We start from the raw sequence: 19188 nt of genomic DNA, 5'->3' as shown, positions 1-19188 counted from the left end.
AGCTGATTCACTACGCGCTACAGTATAACGACTCATTCCAGGCTGCACAACTAAGGAGAACCGTTGGATCTAGGCTGTGGTTGCAAATAAAAAATAGTACTTTGATTGGATCGATTTTAAAGAAAAAAAATCATATGATCCGATCACTTCAATTTTCTTAATCAATCTTTCAATCCCTTTGAAATATTTACATTTATTTTTAAAAATGTTTAAATTAATTTAAAAATAATAAATACAAAGAGATAAGTTGTTAAACAAATTAAGTAAAATATTAAAAATTATAAATTGAGTAATATATCTAGAATTATACTTTTATAGATCTAAAATTATACTAAATACATATAAAATTAATTAAAATAAATTTAATTCACCAAAAAAATGTAAAAGTATTTAATTTATAAAAAAAAATACATAATTAAATTAAAGAAAACTAAATCATTTTTTTATCAAAGGGAAGAATATTATTAAGCTCCCATCAAACGGCGAAAAATACATTCTCTAGCATTAGCCGAAACAAGCATGACTAGTAGAGGGGGGAACAAAATGAAGAATAGTATAAAAGAAAATTAAAATAATATGTACCATTCTTACAAAACTAATAAATGGTCACTGTGAAAATAATATAGTCTAGCTAGTGTTTTTTTAGTTGTTGGAATATGAAATTAAAAGACAAAACAAAGAGAACTAAGAAGCTAACAAAGGTTGTGACAAGCAACTCCAAAGTCTAAACAAAAGTCAGGAGGTGACTTTCACGTTTGTTCCAAATCTCTGGTTTTCATCCCATAGTCTGCCAAGAACTCTGCAACCCCATATACTATATAGTGTAAGTAGTTTAATAATACATAGTGATGATTTTATTAATAAATTTTCACCACATGTTCAAGTAATAATACTGGTAGACGTGTTTGTTTCAACATTGACAAACACCTTAAAGGCACTAAAATTAAAGACTTATAAGTAGTATCATTTTATAGAAATATTTTTTATAGCATGAAACTCGTTAAAAATATTGTTTATATATAAAAACAGAAAATAATTAATGGGGTGTATTAAGAAAACCGTTGCAAATAGAAGAAGGGCCCTAGCATGAGCCCATGGGTTGTGAGTGCGCTAAATGGGCCATAGGATAGCCCATATGACACTGGTCGCATTCAGAGTTTCCGTCTCTAAAGTTATCCTTTCCTCCGTGGCGGGTGACTGTGGGAGAAAACATGGGAAGTTCATTGGTGGAAATCCAAGTTCCCGGGCAGAAGCTTGTGAACGGAGTTCCATTCCCCGCTGTGGTGTCTCCTCCACCTGCAACTGCAAGTTCGGTTCCTCTCAGGGACTCCGTCAAAACCCAAAAAGCTTTCCTTGAATCATTGTTCTTAGCCGCGTGGTGTATCAAAGGATGAAGGAGAAGTACCCTGAGTTTGTGGAGAGACTAGAGAAGCATGGTTTGTTGTACACCAGGGTTTTAGGAGAAGACGACAACCCTAACTCTCCAATTGGCCGTGGCTTGAAATCAACCTTCTTGACCAATCACAAGACCCTCGCTCAACAAAGGTTTTTTTTTTAATTTAATTATTTATTTATGTATACACTTCTTTTTTTTTTGGTAGTGGAAATAGTTTAGATTAGCAGAAGGAACACTCCCTGGCAATCTCAACATTTTACAGTGAAATCTTACAAGTCACGGCCGAACTGAACACCTGACTAGATGTGTCAACCTATAATTAGTTTTATATTTGGACGAGCGTTCACAAATTAATTTTCAGGTAATAGGATTTCTGTTTGAATGTTTTTATTATAAAAATAAATTAGGAGTAAAAATTAGTATAAATTTTTTTATTTAATGTAAAAGCTATCCAAAAAAAATTTTAACTTAAAATTAATTTTGAATTCAAAACCAATTTTGATGAAATAAAGTGATGTTTGGTTTCAGGTTGGAAAATTAATTTTAAGTTCATAATTAATTTTAAATATATTTTCATTTATGTTATTTGATTTTATGTTAGAAAAAAATTCAGAATTAATTCTGAATTGAAACAATTTTAAGTAACTTATGTAAATTTTAAGTATGGTCAACCATTACCCTCTCACATTGTCTATGATTGTCTCCACATTCTGGAGGAAGAATCTGTTGCCATTCCTTGGCAAAAAGGGGACGTTCTCTTGATTGATAATTGGGCCGTCCTTTATTCCAGAAGATCTTTTGATCCACCTTGTCAAGTAAGCCTTAGCCTTGTACCAATGTTTCACCAGTTTCAACTACCTTAAATTAAGTTAAGGTCTGTATTATACCAACGTATTAGAAACAAGAACTGCTTCAGCAGTAATAGCAGAACCATGAATTATTAATTTAATCATTTAGAAACAAGAAGTGAAAAGAAATAAAGATGTGTCTTATTAGATTTAGCTCACTTTAACGACCATCTTTTGTATTGTATGTAACTATGTGTGATGTATCCATTCTCTCTTTTGGCGACAATAGTAAACGAGCAAGTCAAATCTGAACTTTTATAATTATCTCGAGACAAAGCACCATGTCATTTGGCAGCATCAAAAGACTGCAAGTCCTGGCATGGATCCAAAGTTGCAACCACAAAAATGTGGAAATTGCATCACGCCTTACCATATCTGGCTACTAATCAAAGTAATCAGATGATACAAACGTGCTTACATTAATGCCAAATTACAAATTATGTCGGTACTAATCAGAGAGCAGCGAAATCCTTTTTCAATTCCACCACCACATATTCTAATTTTCAAAAATTTTCTCTCAAATAAAATGCAATTGACACATCGTTTACATGACAAGTGTAACTTCCTATTTTATTATATATCTATTGAAAAAAGAGAGGGGTATATAAAGAAGAGACGGGAAAAAGATGATGGAGTAGTGGGCGAAAATGATGATGTTGTGTAAACTATCTTCCCTGAACAAGGCCACTGAATACCTGGCTGTTCCCAGCAAGAGTGGCTTCCCACTCAACAGAAGACAACAGGGTTTGTGAGAGGGAAATCACAACTTGTTTCATATCAGGGCGTAATACAGGATCCTGATCCACACATTGCTTTGCCAGCATGGCCATCTATGCGCGAACAAAAACACACCAAAACGCCAAGTACAATGAGTCATTGGAGCAAAAGTGTAAAACTTTATGCAAAATGTTATGCAAAATGTTGATGGAGTTGTATGTTTTCTTTATGAAAAAGAAATCTCCTTAATTAGGTTCTGAGCTGGATAATCTTCTTGGGTGAAAAACAAAATACCCCAACCAAAAACATTACAGTGGAAAACGGAGAAATCAACTTACCTTATATACACAATCATGGGGATACATATCCATCATAATAGGATCAACGAGGTTTCTCGTGCTTGACATGCTCACGGTATCAGGTGAGTTCCTAAGAACTGCCAACATCTGCAATTTAACAAATATTAAGTCTCAAGAACATTCCATAATAAATGAAACAAGAGATGTAGAGGTGTAATGTGTAATACATCTAAAGTCAAAGCAAAGAAATTATTAAATTCTCATCGCATTTGATTTAAGGTTTACTTGTAATAAATCTAGTATATATCTTTTATTGATAATTAAATTTAGTATATTAGTTACTTCACGGCTATGATCAGTTAATTACATTTCAATAGATGCCAGTGATCGTTTTTGGACAATCATGTCTTATAAGCAGAACTTACAATAGATGCCAATGATCGTTTTTCAGGGCCTTGTGTTTGAATAATGGCTTCCTTCCCTGATATAATCTCAAAAAGAACAACACCAAATGCATAGACATCACTTTTGGTCGTTGCAAGGCCATTGCTCAAGTATCTACAAAATGTTATTAAAAAAAATCATTCATTTTTCCCCTCCTTCCGTATAAGAGGAATAATTTTGTACAAGTAGACATACTCTGGAGCAAGATATCCATATGCATTTACAACTTTGGTTGCTTCGGTTTCTCCCTCATTTGTTTTACCTACAAGTTTTGCTAACCCAAAATCTGATATCTGGAAAAATAGTCGGAGAGATCTGTCAATCAACAAATCTGGAAAATATTTAGAAATAATTTAATGTTGTCTAAATTTGTTATTACCTTGGCTCTAAAGGAAGCATCAAGTAAAATGTTGCTTGTCTTGATATCTTGATGGACGTAACGAGTTTTTGTATGCTCGTGTATGTATTCAAGGCCCCTAGCAGCATCAAGTGCAATCTGGACCCTTGTGATCCAAGAAAGAGGTGAATGACCTATAAACAAGACAAAAGAAAAGGCCTTGAATCATATATACATACGAAAATGTAGGAAACTTCTCAGTACTTACTTCCACTATAAATTTTATCTAAGTGTCTCTATATTAAAAAATAAAAGGATATACAGTAAAGTAGCAATTGACGTGATCTTACCCTTACTTTGAGGATCATGCAAATGGCTGCTGAGTGAACCTTTCTGAGCAAATTCATAAATAAGGAAAAACTCATCATGGCTAACCGCATAGCCGATCAATTCTACCTTGACAAAATTAATAAGAAATAGGACTCAAACTCTATAAATGCTGCAAGGAATTTATTCTGAAATCCAAGCATGTAATTTATTTCGAACAACAAAGACATACCAGATTAGCATGATGAACCTTGCACAGAACTTTTACCTCTGACATAAATTCTTTAGTTTTAGTAGATGTCATTCTTTTAATAGCAACTTCCTAGAAGATTTAAATACATACCAAAACAATATGAGAATAATATTGGTCTCATAATTTCCTTCTGGTGAAACACTTGCCTTGTTCTATAACAGAATTAAAGTATTCAGCCACAAACCTGGTCACCGAGGAGACCATAGTAAACAGAGCCATATGTTCTGTGCCCAAGTAGATTTGAATCAGAGAAACCATCAGTTGAAGAAAAAATTTCTTCATATGAAAAAACTACAGGCTTATCCATGTCCAACATGTCAGGTATTAGAGCTGCAATAACAAATAAAGTATGTTATGCATGTCTTCTAATTTTAAATTACAAATCATATTATTGGTGCCAAAAATATTTGAAAAAAATTAAAAATTCAACAATGTGGTAACATTCAGCATATCTCTTTTCTTTTTCCTTTTTAATATATTTATTCTTGCGTGTATGAACAGTGCATATATTCTTGCTCAATACATGCAAAGATGACTACTTTAAGCCGAAATAACATGTGTACTCGAGAGTCCAATAAGTAGGGTGATTACTTGATGTTTTGGTACCGGTAATTTGGTGACTGCTGGATTCACCATCAGTTTGCTTCTGGTCCACAGGTTTGACACATCCACAAAACAAACTTGGATTTCCAAAAACATAGAACTTATTAGAGATCTTTCCTGAAGAATCTTTTGCATTATTTCCGGCTTCAACCAAACAATTGGGTGATCTTAGGGCCACACACACAATAATGGTTAATATTATCAGAGCAAGACCAACCCCTAAACCTCCTATGATCCATTCATGGGGTACATGAGCCTTCTGGTTGACTTGGTCAGCTGTAGAAAAAACTAATACATACTCAATAAGTGAAATCAAAGAGAAACAAATTACTTCTAGTTCAGCATCTCAATGCGTTGAGTTTAAACCAAACTGAAATAATTTTCACTCCCAAATATTTTACACCTTCTCTACAATCTTGTTTGGGGAAAAAGAGAGAAAACAAATGTGCATTGGGAATTAGGTTTGTCTTGTTTCATGAATTAAAAGAGAAGTGGGCTAAGACTCTGTAATAGACATTGTATAAATAGTATTGTCCTATTTTTTTATATATATAAAAAAGTAAATCAATGCAGACTTTGCCAAAAATGCTTTTTTAATCATTATTTTTCTACACATTTTTTGGGTTAAATTATTTTTCCTTTGGAGTTTCAGAGCTCAATGGCACTGGTAGAAAATAAATAAGCATAAACTAAAAGAACAAGATATCATAATACTACATGCTTGTAAACAAAACTTTAACCTCAACCAATTTGTACATACTGATTTTTCCTTTCTGAAAGAAAATTAAAATGATTTCTCCTTTTCTTCCACTATATGCTGATCCATACCTGAAAAATTATTAACAGACGGCGAAGGGGTTGGAGCTGGAGGAGTATCATTCATCAAGTGGTAAGACTCACCAGGAACTGCAATACAGAGTCAGGACTCAAAAATTTAGCTGAGTGCATTTGCTTAGGTGACCAATAGAACGTCTTTCAACTTCAATGCTAAAAAAGGACTGGTATTGCCTATTGCATTCTCTCACTTATTTCCAAATCCCAACTGTTGAACATTAATTACTAAAAGCAGCCCGATTTCCCAAGTCATAAATCATTAGTGTTAATAGAACTAAAGCATGAATAAACTAAATAGAACAAAACGTCCATTTCAAACACACACACAAACATAACACACAGGCACCTCACAATAAAAGGAAATTGATTTAGTGCAGTCATATACATTATGACAGTTGAATGAAGATCAAACCAGTGAGATCTTGAATATGTGTTTTAAACTTTGATGGAGATAAAGTATGAGTTTGACTGATCCACAATAAAAGTGTTGAAGAGGATTGCAAAAGCTAACCCGAATTCAAAGGTATATAAACGAGAGAACCAACAGTAGGATTGTCAATGCCATTCACTGTCTCAATGCTATCCATACTAACCCCAAACCTGCTTGCTAGTGATTCAACACTGTCCCCATCTCTGATGACATAGCTCATCAGATAGTTCCACAGTCCACTAGAGCAACTACAGAACAAGCTCAGAGATATGATACCGCCTTCTCTTGCCCAACGCGTCGTGGTGTTGGGCAAGAGAGCAAGCCTGTCATAGGCTTCCATCACCAAATCATGCTCAAATCCTCCATTGGATTTCACAGTGAGTGTGGTGTTAGACACATACTTCTTCATACCAGCAGCACAAGAACAGTTTTTCCTGATGAATATATAATCCCAGCCATTGCCTTCAACGGTGATCTCACCGGGCAACACATCAAACATGCTTTGTATCACAGCCAAGGTTTGGTTTTGATGAGGCTTAAAGGCCAAGAAAGAAGTGCAAACACGACTTGTGTCGGTGCAGTTCATGGCTGTGGGATAAGAACTTGTGCAATGAAGACAAAGCAGAAAGAAATACAAGTGTAGTAGCAAACTTAAAGAGGGGTTTTGTATAAGATTCATTTTTTTGCTTCAAACAAGCGAGAATCAGAATGTGTACAGTGAGTGAGTCTGTGATAAATAGTAAGAAAATTTGAGCTGGGGGTCAGAGAAAATAGTGGAACTTGTTTCAGACAAAGTAATTTATAATGGAAGAATAAGGACAAAATAGTAGAAAAGTTTATCCAAGTTTGAAGGCTAATGGAACATTTTAAGTACAGATTCGGTTGTGGAAAATCATTAACATCAAAAAGAGTACAAACTTGAAAGCAAGATATAAATATTTAATGAAGGGTTGCAGTTCCAACTTAAAGAACCTGTTTTGTTCTTATTCTTCAACAATTTGATGCATTTCAGATGGTGTCAAAAGAAATACTTGTCATCAGAAGACATGTGACAATGACGGATGAAATGGGAGATGAGGCATGTGCTAAATTTGACAAGCAACCAAAGGAAACGTATTCATTATACTGCATTGTTAACGGAAGAAGAAAGTAATGAAGAGACGGTAGCACAACATTTGTTTTGAACTGAAAATGATGAAACAAGAAAACTTTTGAGAACCTACTATCTCGATAGGGACACTTTCTTATAACTAAAATACTTGTATAAAAAAGAACAAGGACACCGTTTTAATATAAAGTTATTGAAAATAACATGTTGGTTTTGCTTACTTATACAAGTTGCATGAGTTTCAAGGCAATAGGCAAATCATAAATTTATTATGTTAGAAACTTTCTAATTACGGTAAAAATAGTACTAAAACAATAAAAGAAGATAATAATTTTTTTCTTGGACAGAGAGGGAAAACATATTTTTTGGGTCTCAAATGATCAAAGAGTTGCGTCGGTAACAAGGTCATTAGTCATTGACTCGCTGCAACCGACACAAAAAGAGTATTTGCTGCTTCAGAGTCATGGTGGACTTTCAACTTAGGAAGTAGCAATTGGCAAAGAGTGATGATTAGAGTGAAGGATTGGATGTTAAGATGGGAGTATCATAGTGACGGGTGTAGAGAATGGAAACTCTGGGAGTGGGAGGGGCATCAAATCGAGTCTAGGACAGGGCTGCACATGGACTGAAGACAAAGTATTTGCAGCTATAAATACTACTCTAAGAAATTTAATGGAAGCCTTACAATTTGTAGAATTTTAGAATCCTCGATACCTGGTCCAGTAACATTAGAGACTTATGCCATGTCAGCGTTTTTCAGGAAAGTTTTAAAATTTGTAATTAAATCCTGAGAATTTTTAAATAACTCTCCTTTCTTTTTTTTATTGTTATTAATTATATAGAATTGAAATGCAAGGATGCAAAAAATTGTCAAGGTGGACTCTTACAGTTTTTGTGTGATGATCAAGCTAGTTTAGGAAGTGAATGACCACTCCTTTTATTAAATTGACGAACCAGTGTGAACGAAATAGTTGGATATATTTTCTGAAATCCTTGTTTCTTATATGCATTAAAAATTTTAAATAGAAAAAAAAAATACTACTAATTATTTACTCTCAAGTCACAAGTTAGACACGGCTATAAACCAACTATACTCTTGGTCTTGGGAAATAATAAAATTATGCTGAATTTCATTTGTAAGTGTCTAATGGTATCATTCAAAAAACTAAAAAGCAAATTCTTTTAAATTATTTGAAGTCTTATTTTCACTCTTATTGCTGTCGGTCTTTCTTTATTTAAATATATATATATATATAGTTATTGCTATCGGTCTATGTTTCCTGTTAAAATTAAAATTATATTGTCGTACAATGTTTTAAAGCAAAACATAAATTGGCCTAATTCACAACATTTTTGCCTACTTTAAAGCGAAAATACATAAAATGATACTATGTCTCTCAATCAACCGAGATCAGGAATTACCCATCACAACCTGATTAATTGTGCGCGGAACTGTGTGTGAACTAAACTTTTTCAGGCAAGAACAGTACCAGAGTAGTTATAGTAGCAATAGTGCGAGGAAAACATTACACGTCAAGATATTTCAACCAATCCTGCACCCAGATTACAGTGAAACCCTCAACTAAAAGAACCAGAACTGCATAATGCAATATCCTGACATCATGAGGGAACTAACGTTGATGAATGATCCTGTAAAAGGGTCGTCTCTTTAGAACATTGTGATTTTTGTGGAGTTCTCAAACTCTCTTGAAAAAAGAAAGTATATTGCCCTGTTTGGGATCCTTTGAGTTTCATGCTTTCTTGTTTCCTCCTTTTCCGCTAATGGCATTTGAACTGGCTGGTCACTTCTTAGTTGCTGGAGCACTGGAATTGCAATGGATAAGTTAGTCATGATCATCAAGCTTAAACCTCACAATAGTAACTTTTTGTTTTAAAAAAAAATCAGATTAAAAAGGGAGTCTACAAGGTTCAGATATAAAAACTCCAGGGAGACATGTTGATACGGAACAACATTATCCAGTAACCATCTGTACACATGAAAAATAGAATCATCAGATGACTGTAAAGTTGTCCAATTGCCATGTTGCCTGCCACCAAATGCATAACCTGGTCCAGAAGATATACATAAAAATGGCATTCAATTTCACAAAATATCCCTAAAATATGCTTAGGCAGACAAAAGACACTTGAGTGAAGAAAAGGAAAATGAAGACAGAATAAAACTTGTTGCAGTAACAATTTTAACAAACAAAATGAAAGAAAGAAAATCCCTTGGCTGATCCTTTCATGTAAATGAAGATTGTTCAAACAAGAATCATATTTTCACAACGTGCATTTGGTCACTGGCTGACCAGAACATGCAAGTTGCAACACCATATGCAAGTGTCACATACATACATGATATCTTGGATGAACTTTTGAAAAAGAACCAACAGCAGAAGATTCAGTAAAAGTTTCCAATAAATGAGTGTGATAAATCCCATAAAAGTGGGTATCAACCTACCCATGAGTGTAACGTTCAGTTAACCAAAATCATTCTAGCCTAATCTATTCATGCCAAGAGGGAAGAGAATTTTAATGACCAGCAGCTTTCCAGAAGAATATCAGTATTATAAACCACCATCGGCATCGCACAACATAAACATGAATACAAAGGAGAGCAAGTCAATTGCAAACTCCTCTCCTCCAATGCACAGTGAAACGGTTTTACTGGAAAATTCACAAGACTACACTAAAAAACTGAAAAAAGGCGGGTAATAATACATTGTTTGTTTTCAGGCTTTCATCTAATCATGGACTCATGGTAAATGCATCATCCAAGTAAATTCTGCCAAGAGGGGAGAAAAATTTAAGAGTTATTCAGCCAATCATGTTCAGGTAAATAAATCTAAGTAAATTCTGTAAAAGAGGGGAGAAAATTTTAAAAGAGCTATTCTTCCAACAGTGGACATCTGATCATTAACTGGCCAATGCTAAAAGGAAAAGTATAGTGCATGGCAGAGATATTTTGACAGCTACTGTTTGAATCAATCAAGAAAAATAGAATTTCAAATTCAGAATTCCATTTCAGTCTGTATTCTCTCTCTTTGGCTTAATCTCACAAATTCTAATAGTAAGAATTATTGTTACGAGTAAGTATTGATACCTCGGAGAAAAAACAGATCCTCTAATGAATTGACCAGTAAATAAAATCTTGAGATTTCCATTCAATTGATTTGCTTGACCAAATTCTTGCCAGAAATCACACTCCTCTGGGATTTCTACATATTTTATGTCAAGCTTCACTGATGAAAATTATAATTTCTGACGGCCTCCACCCCATCGGCATTGTCTAGCCCTCCTCTTCCTCCCATCCTTTTTTTCCTTTGCCTTTTCTTTCAAGTCCCTCTCTCCTCTCCGTTTATACATCTTGAAAGTGATCTTCCTATCAGCCGCCATTTTCCTTACCTTCTCCGTGATCTCTGCTGCAAACTCTCTGTTATATAATTTCTTCAGACCACGCATAAGCTTTGCAAAAGTATCTGGCTGCGGCATTAAATCCTTATCCATCATGGCTATACAGAATGAACAAGCCTCCTTCACATGTCCTTTTGAAAAGAGTGCATGAATCCAGATTGTCCATGCACTCACATTTAGCTGACACCCTTTAGAAGCTGTGATACAATTCCAAGCATCTTTGGCCATTTCAAGCTTCTCAGCTCTTAGAAGAGAATTCATCAGCTCCTTCAGGGTACCATATTGAGGAGCAGCAAAAAGCCCTCTCCCAACCATCTCTTTGAAATACTCACAAGCTTCAACTAGACAGCCTTGCTCAAGAAACCCATTAATCATGATGACAAAGGTGTCAATGCTCGGACTGAGCCCACTTGATTCCATTTCATTCCAAAGCCGAACACCTTCCTTGACCTCTCCCAACTTGCAAGCCAACCTAATGACTGTATTATAGATGCTAAGATCTGGAGCACAACCAATCTTCTGCATCTCATTCACCAGCTCCTTACATTCTTCCAGTTCTTCCTTCTTCTCATGAGCCACCATGATATGTTGATAAATAACCTGATTCGGGAAATGCCCTTGCTGTATCATCTCATCCAAAAGCTCATAACCCCTTTTGATTTTTCCCCACTTGCAAAATCCACTTATCAATGTGGAATACGTGACAAGATCTGCCTGACAACCATTTCTCTGCATCTCAACAAATACACGTGTTGCCTCCTCCAACCTTTCATGTTTACACAGCGACTGGATCAAAACTGTGTAGGACGTAGCATTCGGTTCACACCCCTTCCTCCTCATCTCTTTCAAAAGATCATAAGCATCCCCCATTTTGTCAGCCTGAGCATACCCGCCAAGCAAGTTGTTATAAACAACAATATCCGGCTCAATACCCGCATCCTTCATCTGAACCAACACATGTTTGGCCTCCATAAGCTTCCCTTCCTTACACCAACCATACAACAACGAAGTGAAATGCTTCACACTCGGTTTCCACCGGTACCTCAATTCCTCAAACAGCGAAGCAGCCTCCTTAACACTTCCATTCTTGCACAAAGCATCCAACAAACACCCAAAAACATATTCATCCGGCTCACACCCGTAATTGGGCATCTCATCCAACACTTGAACCGCCTTATGAACCATCCTCGCGGAGGCAAACCTCCTCATCAAAATAACAAACACTTGGGGCGTAATCAAGTGAGGATTCTCCTGCCTCATTTCCTCAATCAGTGCCCAAACAGCACCGAACTGCCGCATCCTACTCAAAACCTTAATCATTGCCTTGTACGCATCGTGATCGAGTCGATGACCGGATTGCTTTGAGGCCCATGAATAGAACCTATAGGCCAAATTCCCGGCATCACCACACCGATTCAACACACGCTCTGTTAATCCAGGCCTCACAACAACTCCAGATTCTCTGAGAGCAAGTTCCAATTTGGGAACCCTAGAATGGTACTTTCTTAATATTCTATAAACCTTTTCCACATCAGAAGCAAACTCGTCATGGGTTTGGTCGTCTGTGTGGTTTATTGAAATCTCTTGGAGGCGAATGAAGCCAAATTGGTTTGTTAAGGCATTGTTGTCAAATGTTGATTTGAAATGTGGTGGTGGTAACTGCGAAGAAGGGGTTTGAGAAGAACTTAACTCAGAGGTAGTGCAGAAGAAATGGCAAAGGGTGTTTTCGTGTCTGATTACCAATGATAGAAGAGGGGAGATATCACGTTTTCTGAAGAAAAGCGCCGGAAATCTCTGCGTATGCTCAATTCAATTTCAAAATCTACTATCATTACAGCACAAGCCTTTATTTTGCTGCATTTTCCAGCAACTCTAGGTTTGATCAATAAAAATGTCTTGCCATTTGCAATTATTATTATTATTGGGGAAGAAGACGAACATCTTCAATTTCCTTTGAGTGTTATGTAGTCTGTAGACAATCTTCAAGAGCTAACCCACAAAGTAGACAATTTTCAATTTCCTTTGATAAATATGTTTTTAAAACATAAAAATATAAAATTTAGTTGCTGAAAATGTAAAGATTGCAACAAATATATCTCACATAATAGCGCACAGAGACAAAATTTGTCACTGAAACGGTTGCTACGTAGTGTTGATTGTCAGTCTAGGAACATATTTATCATAATATTTTTTTGACTTTTCGCCTCTCCAAGCCTGTTGACAAATGTATCACTGAGAAATGAAAATGCAAAATAATTTAGTCATAGAAAGTATAAAAAGTGTGATAAATATATCCAAACATTAATAATAAATTATACAAGAGAGAAACTAGACAAAAAGGAATTAAAAAACAGTAAAATATATCTTAAGATTTGAACTCTTATACTTTAATTGTCTATCTATTTATCCATCTATCAAATTATTAATTACTTTTTTAATTAATCAATATAACTACTCATTTTCCAAAATAAAATAAATTTCTTTAGTTTTATGATATAAAAAAAACTGAGTTACCATTTAAAAAATGAAAGCATTTTATTTTTTAAATTTTTTATTTCTTCAATTGATTATTAACCTTTATTATATATAGAGTATCCCAAATGAAATGCAAAGTTAATGCAGCTCATAAATCAGCGAAAGATACAACTCAAAGACAAAAAATAAACCTCTGTGTTAGTTTTTTTGTTTTGTTTTGAAGTTAACTTCAAGAGCTAACCCACAAAGTAGACAATCTTCAATTTCCTTTGATAAATATGTTTTTTAAAACATAAAAATATAAAATTTAGTCGCTGAAAATGTTGAGATTGGGACAAATATATCTCACATATACTATCTAGTGTCGTTTGTCAGTCTAGGAGCATATTTATCATAATATTTTTTTGACTTTTCGTCTCTCCAACCCGTTGACAAATGTATCACTGAGAAAAGAAAATGCAAAATAATTTAGTCATAGAAAGTATAAAAAGTGTGATAAATATATCAAAACATTAATAATGAATTATACAAGAGAGAAACTAGACAAAAAGGAATTAAAAAATAGTAAAATATATCTTAAGATTTGAACTCTTATACTTTAATTGTCTATCTATTTATCCATCTATCAAATTATTAATTATTTTTTTAATTAATCAATATAACTACTCATTTTTTAAAATAAAATAAATTTCTTTAGTTTTATGATATAAAAAAAATTGAGTTACCATTTAAAAAATGAAAGCATTTTATTTTTTAAATTTTTTGTTTCTTCAATTGATTATTAACCTTTATTACATACTTTGCTAGAGTATCCCAAATGAAATGCAAAGTTGATGCAGCTCATAAATCAGCGAAAGATACAACTCTACAACTCAAAGACAAAAATAAACCTCTGTATTAATTTTTTTGTTTTGTTTTGAAGTTAACTTCTCATTATTGTATTTTTTATTTAAATTTATTTGGGTTTTTTATTTGTTAGTAACTATTTTTTATTTCATTCATATTGTGTATAATAAGTGTTGTCTTGAGTGGAAGCACATAAGATTTATCCAAGAGATTCTTTTATATTTGAAATATATATATATATACATACATTTTATTGATTAAAGAAAAAGATTTATAATTTTACTTTAGTTTTATCTAGTTTAAATTTTGTAAGACTTTTTATAAAAAAATAATTCATTAAATTCTTTTTTAAAAAAAATAAAAAATTTTGGTTCCACGGCTGATTGTGCTTTTTTCTACTCAAAACTCTCAACATATTATTTTCAATCTAAATATAAGAGTGCTTAAGTTGGAATTGAGATATGGAATAATTTTAAAGATTAAAAGTAAGAAATTTGATAAAATTATAAGATATAAGATAAAAAAAAAATAACAACAAAGATTAAGGTTTGAAAAAGAAATCAAAATAATAAAAATATATATATTAAAAGACAATTTAAAAAATATATTGTATAAATACTAAACGAATAGGAGAAGTAAATTACTATTACATATAATAATAATAATTAGTCACAATCTATTGTTAATGTCTGGATATATTTGTCAAACTTTTTATACTTTCCGAGACTAAATTTTACATTTTCATCTTTCAGGGATGCATTTGTCAATGTAGTGGAAAGACGAAAAGTAAAAAAAAAAATTATTATGACAAATATGTCCTTATACTGACAATTCATGTTGACAATTATTTCAATAACAAATTTCTTCTTCCGTGCCACGTAAGCTATTTTATTAACGGTGTCGGACGGAAGTTAACGGTCAGATATATTTGTTGCACTTTTTATACTTTTAGGGACTAAATTTTATATTTTCATCTTTCAGGGACACACTTGTCAGTGAATTGCACAGACAAAAATGATTATTTACCCTAGAAAGTATTTAACATTTACGATTTAATAAAGATGTTCTCTATTTAACATGATTTTTAAGTTTTTATTTATACATGATTTCTTCTAATGAAGATTGTTTACATTATTATTGTCAAATATTTGTACATAGATGACATGTTGATAAAAAAAATGACATATTTTAATTAATATATTTAAATTTTCTGTCGTTCCAAAAATATATTTAAAAATATAATTAATTTGTTGGCCAGCTACGGTTCTGGTAAGTATTTAACATTAAGATAGAGAAAAAAATGAATAATGGAATTTAGAGAAAAGGATGATATGTTTCATTAAAATTCATTATACGATAAATTTATTGATTTTAAAATAATTATTTTAAAATAATTTATGATTAAATAATAATATAAAACTAAAAATAAAAATTAATCTTTAAAACTTATACGTAATAAAAAAAAGAGATAAAAATAAGGGAAAATATTAAAAATGTATTTAAAATAATAAGATATTTATGAATAGTTATTCTTTAATTTTTGACACTCCGAATAACTACCCCCACCCTAGACCCGTCGAAAAGGAAAAGGCTTTAAAAACTTTCATGGGCTTCGGTTTAGACCATGCTAAAAAAAAAAGCGACTCTAATGGCAATCTCATTGAGAAAATGTTTATTTCACGGTATGAATAAGCGATCGATATGTTGAGCAAAAAAATAAAAACTCCTACATAATTTCATTTTTTATCTTGTTTATTTGCATCGGCATATTGTTCCCCACACATAGTTTTGTTTAATATTTAGACAATTATAAATAACATTTTCTTATAAGTTGTAGAAGTACAATAAATAAACCGATTAATACCAAAATAACAGCTCTTTTAAAAAAATACCAAAATAACAAAACTTATGATTGTATAAGAAAATCTTCATCTTTAACTATCCAACTGATATATAGGGTATTCCATTAAAAAAATGATATATAGGGGAGAGGGAGAGAATCAGTCCAAAAATTAATTCGTTCTAGAAAAAGAAGAAAAAAAACTAGAATTGTTTCATTCTAGAAAAGAAAAGGAAAAAAAAAAAGAGAATCATTTTATTCTTGGAAAAAAATCCTTACAATCTATAGCTAGGCAGAATCTTTTTCACGAAGTAGCCGGTAAAAGGCACTGCTGAGCAAAACTAAAAAGATAAAGAAATGAGAATAAATGATAAAGAATTGGAAGTGTGAAATTTAGAGTAAATTAAAGAAAAAGATAATAGGAAAAAATAAAGCACAACAATTTAATGGAAAAAGATAAATCAGATTATGATGATGTTGAGACCTAACATGTCAAAACTACTTATAATGCAATGTAGTAGATTTTCTCTACTTTATTAAATCTTTGTTTCCACTTGCACTTACTGAATTACTCTATCTTTGATTTCCTGCACGAATGGTCTAATTTATTTATCTTTTTCTCCAAATTCCTTTACAGAGATAAAATAACAAATCATATTAAAATTAGAGATGCAAAAATTCCTAGGCAAAATAAAAATCAATCTATTTCTAGTAATGACTTTATTCAAATATTCTTCCTCAATTCTTTAGAGAATAATCATTTTTTAATGAATTACCCTCTAAATATTATATGAATGATCAAGTCATAATAACATATAAGCACATAGAATCATAATAAAAATAGAATAACATTAATTATATAATAACCAGAGAGTTACATTACAAGCGTCTTGGCCTCCAGGCTCTCAACAATGGGGGTTTAGCCTCTAGACTTTACACTTCAAGAGCGAAGAAAGGACTGGATGACTAATATCAAGAAAAGGGAGAATGGCTAAGGAAAAAGGATTTCTTCACTGGAGAATTCTGAGACTCGATGTGTCTTTTCTTTCTACTTCCTACTCCTTTTTATAAGCATGAGGTAATTTACTTTTCACGCTGACTTCGCACTGAACACACATTTGCACGCTAAGTGCGCCCTAAGCTTTTTCTTGTGGGTCTTCTTGCGTTAAGTCTGACCTGCACGCTGAGCGAGACTTCACAATGAGCCTTCTGTCCGCTAAGTGAGAGTTACGCCTTGAACAAGCTGTCTAATTTTTTGAACTCTTCTTCAATGCTTTTTCTTTCACATTTTTCATCAATTTTCCTCTAAAGCACTTTAATTCTTATTCTTTTAACTTTTGTTAATAAAAAATTGAAAATCTTGGTTATTTCATGAAAAATAATAATAAAGTGAAAAAATTATTATCATTATTAGTAAAAAATAACTATTAATTTAACTCAGATTTCACAGTTATTAGTTGCATTTGCCATGTCCATAACAATATTTTATCTTGTGATTTTCATTTTCCCTAAGGAACAAATTGCAAAGAAACATAAAGTTGAACACTAATAACTAATAAGTTTGCGCTGTTGACCAACTAAGGTTCTAGACATTTATCCCTGGCATAATTCTTCTGCACCTCCATCCTTTTCAGCTTTGCTTATCTATCCGATTTGCCCTCAAATGAGAATAACTTTAGCATATTATGCTCCATATATTATAGTGCTGCATAATGCCTCATCGCAATCATTCCAGGCATAAGTACCCCCTCCTAAAGACACTATAGGATTGATGCCATCATATCACAAAATACCAAACTTAAAAACCTTTCTCTCGATTTAGGAGAAAAAATATTGTAAAATTATATATATATTACTTATGGTCCCCGTTCCGATAGTCATATTCTCATTTTTATAATCACATCACAAAGTTATAAATGATAAAATATAGTCCGAAGATGATTGGACAAAAAAAAACATGTGACTCAGAATATCTTTAATAGGAATTTTTTAGTAATATTTTTCAGCTCAAGAATCCCATTTTATTAGATCTTATTATTTTTCTCAAGAATTTTTCATATTGAAGATTGAATTTTAGGAGAAAAACTATCAATAATTTCATTTTTATAAAAAAAGATTATTTTTAAATGTGATTTGAGAAAAAAAAGATTTTATTTGTTTATTTTTTTTCATAAATAAAATCCAAGAATTCAAATTAGATTATACTACTAAGCAAAAATACAAAAATTCTAACATCAAATATAATATGATGAAACTCAAAAAAAAAAATCCAAAAATTCAAAATAGATTTTCCCACTAAATATCCTCTTATACAATCTAATATCTCTATCTAAAAAATTGTTAACGAAAATTCACTTTAGAAGAAATACTTTAACAACTTACAATTAAATATACTTTAAGAACGATCATAGTTACAATTTGTTAATATAATAAAGTTCACTTGAATTTGGTATTTGTCTCTTTTGCTCTGAAGCTGGGAGTTTGTGCAATGACACAAGCTTAATTGTGGACAATTGTGTTTGGTATCCAAGTTGCTTGGTCTCGAGGTTTCAGAGAATTGATATGGGAATAGACTCTTATTCTGGCTGGTTGTTCATCAACTCAATTCTGCTGCAACTTGATCTTTGCTATAAAAATTTTCATCAATGAGGGAGGAGTGTTTTCATGAAATAATGTTGTTTGTTGCAAAGCAAATCAAGTTTAATCTTACCATCGAATATTGATATTTCTTCTGGAGTTTTTTCTCTCATCCCACCTTTTATTTTAAATGTTGTTATGGCTGATTCAGCCTATATATACTTTTCTCATTGTTTTTTAAAATCGTTTCTTTTTAAGTGGGTCTGGCCCTCTTGAGCACCCAAAAAAAAAAAAGTTCACCTGAAGTTTTACTGGTTAATAAATTAACTATTCAACTTTCCAATAATCGTGGGATGTAATTGAATTAATGTTTTTAGTTTTATTTAATGAATAATTAAATTATTAAAAACAATGCTATGTATATATATGTTTGATAA

At 32.4% G+C, this 19188-nt stretch overlaps 2 protein-coding genes across 2 annotated transcripts; both read right to left on the bottom strand.

The window, feature by feature from the left end:
* Positions 1-2439: 2439 nt before the first annotated feature.
* LOC114375434 (lysM domain receptor-like kinase 3) lies at positions 2440-7786 on the bottom strand. The gene is made up of 11 exons (XM_028333216.1): positions 6570-7786; positions 6053-6130; positions 5213-5500; positions 4806-4951; positions 4601-4690; positions 4392-4497; positions 4084-4235; positions 3900-3997; positions 3686-3818; positions 3300-3407; positions 2440-3074 (listed from the first exon to the last, which is right to left on the bottom strand). Exons 1-11 carry the CDS (start codon positions 7165-7167, stop codon positions 2910-2912), a joined length of 1962 nt encoding a protein of 653 aa, XP_028189017.1. The 5' UTR covers positions 7168-7786; the 3' UTR covers positions 2440-2909.
* A 1067-nt stretch (positions 7787-8853) lies between these two features.
* LOC114373411 (putative pentatricopeptide repeat-containing protein At5g65820) lies at positions 8854-12822 on the bottom strand (the record flags this gene model as incomplete). Its single annotated transcript, XM_028330875.1, has 3 exons — positions 8854-9420; positions 9521-9663; positions 10703-12822. A coding segment is annotated over one exon (1971 nt), but the record flags the coding sequence as incomplete, so codon positions are not given.
* Positions 12823-19188: the final 6366 nt, after the last annotated feature.

Source organism: Glycine soja, chromosome 11 (genome assembly GCF_004193775.1).
Source record: "Glycine soja cultivar W05 chromosome 11, ASM419377v2, whole genome shotgun sequence".
Lineage (NCBI taxonomy): Eukaryota > Viridiplantae > Streptophyta > Magnoliopsida > Fabales > Fabaceae > Glycine > Glycine soja.
Note: the sequence above shows the minus strand (reverse complement) of the source record. Positions and strands in the feature narration are given on the sequence as shown.

What these genes read in the sequence shown, in the direction of transcription:
- LOC114375434 (XM_028333216.1), bottom strand. Translation starts at nt 7,167, where the DNA reads ATGAATCTTATACAAAACCCCTCTTTAAGTTTGCTACTACACTTGTAT. An exon ending in TACCGGTACCAAAACATCAA is followed by an intron (nt 4,952 to 5,212) that starts GTAATCACCCTA and finishes TTGTTATTGCAG; the next exon opens with CTCTAATACCTGACATGTTG. An exon ending in GCATGATCCTCAAAGTAAGG is followed by an intron (nt 4,236 to 4,391) that starts GTAAGATCACGT and finishes TCTTGTTTATAG; the next exon opens with GTCATTCACCTCTTTCTTGG.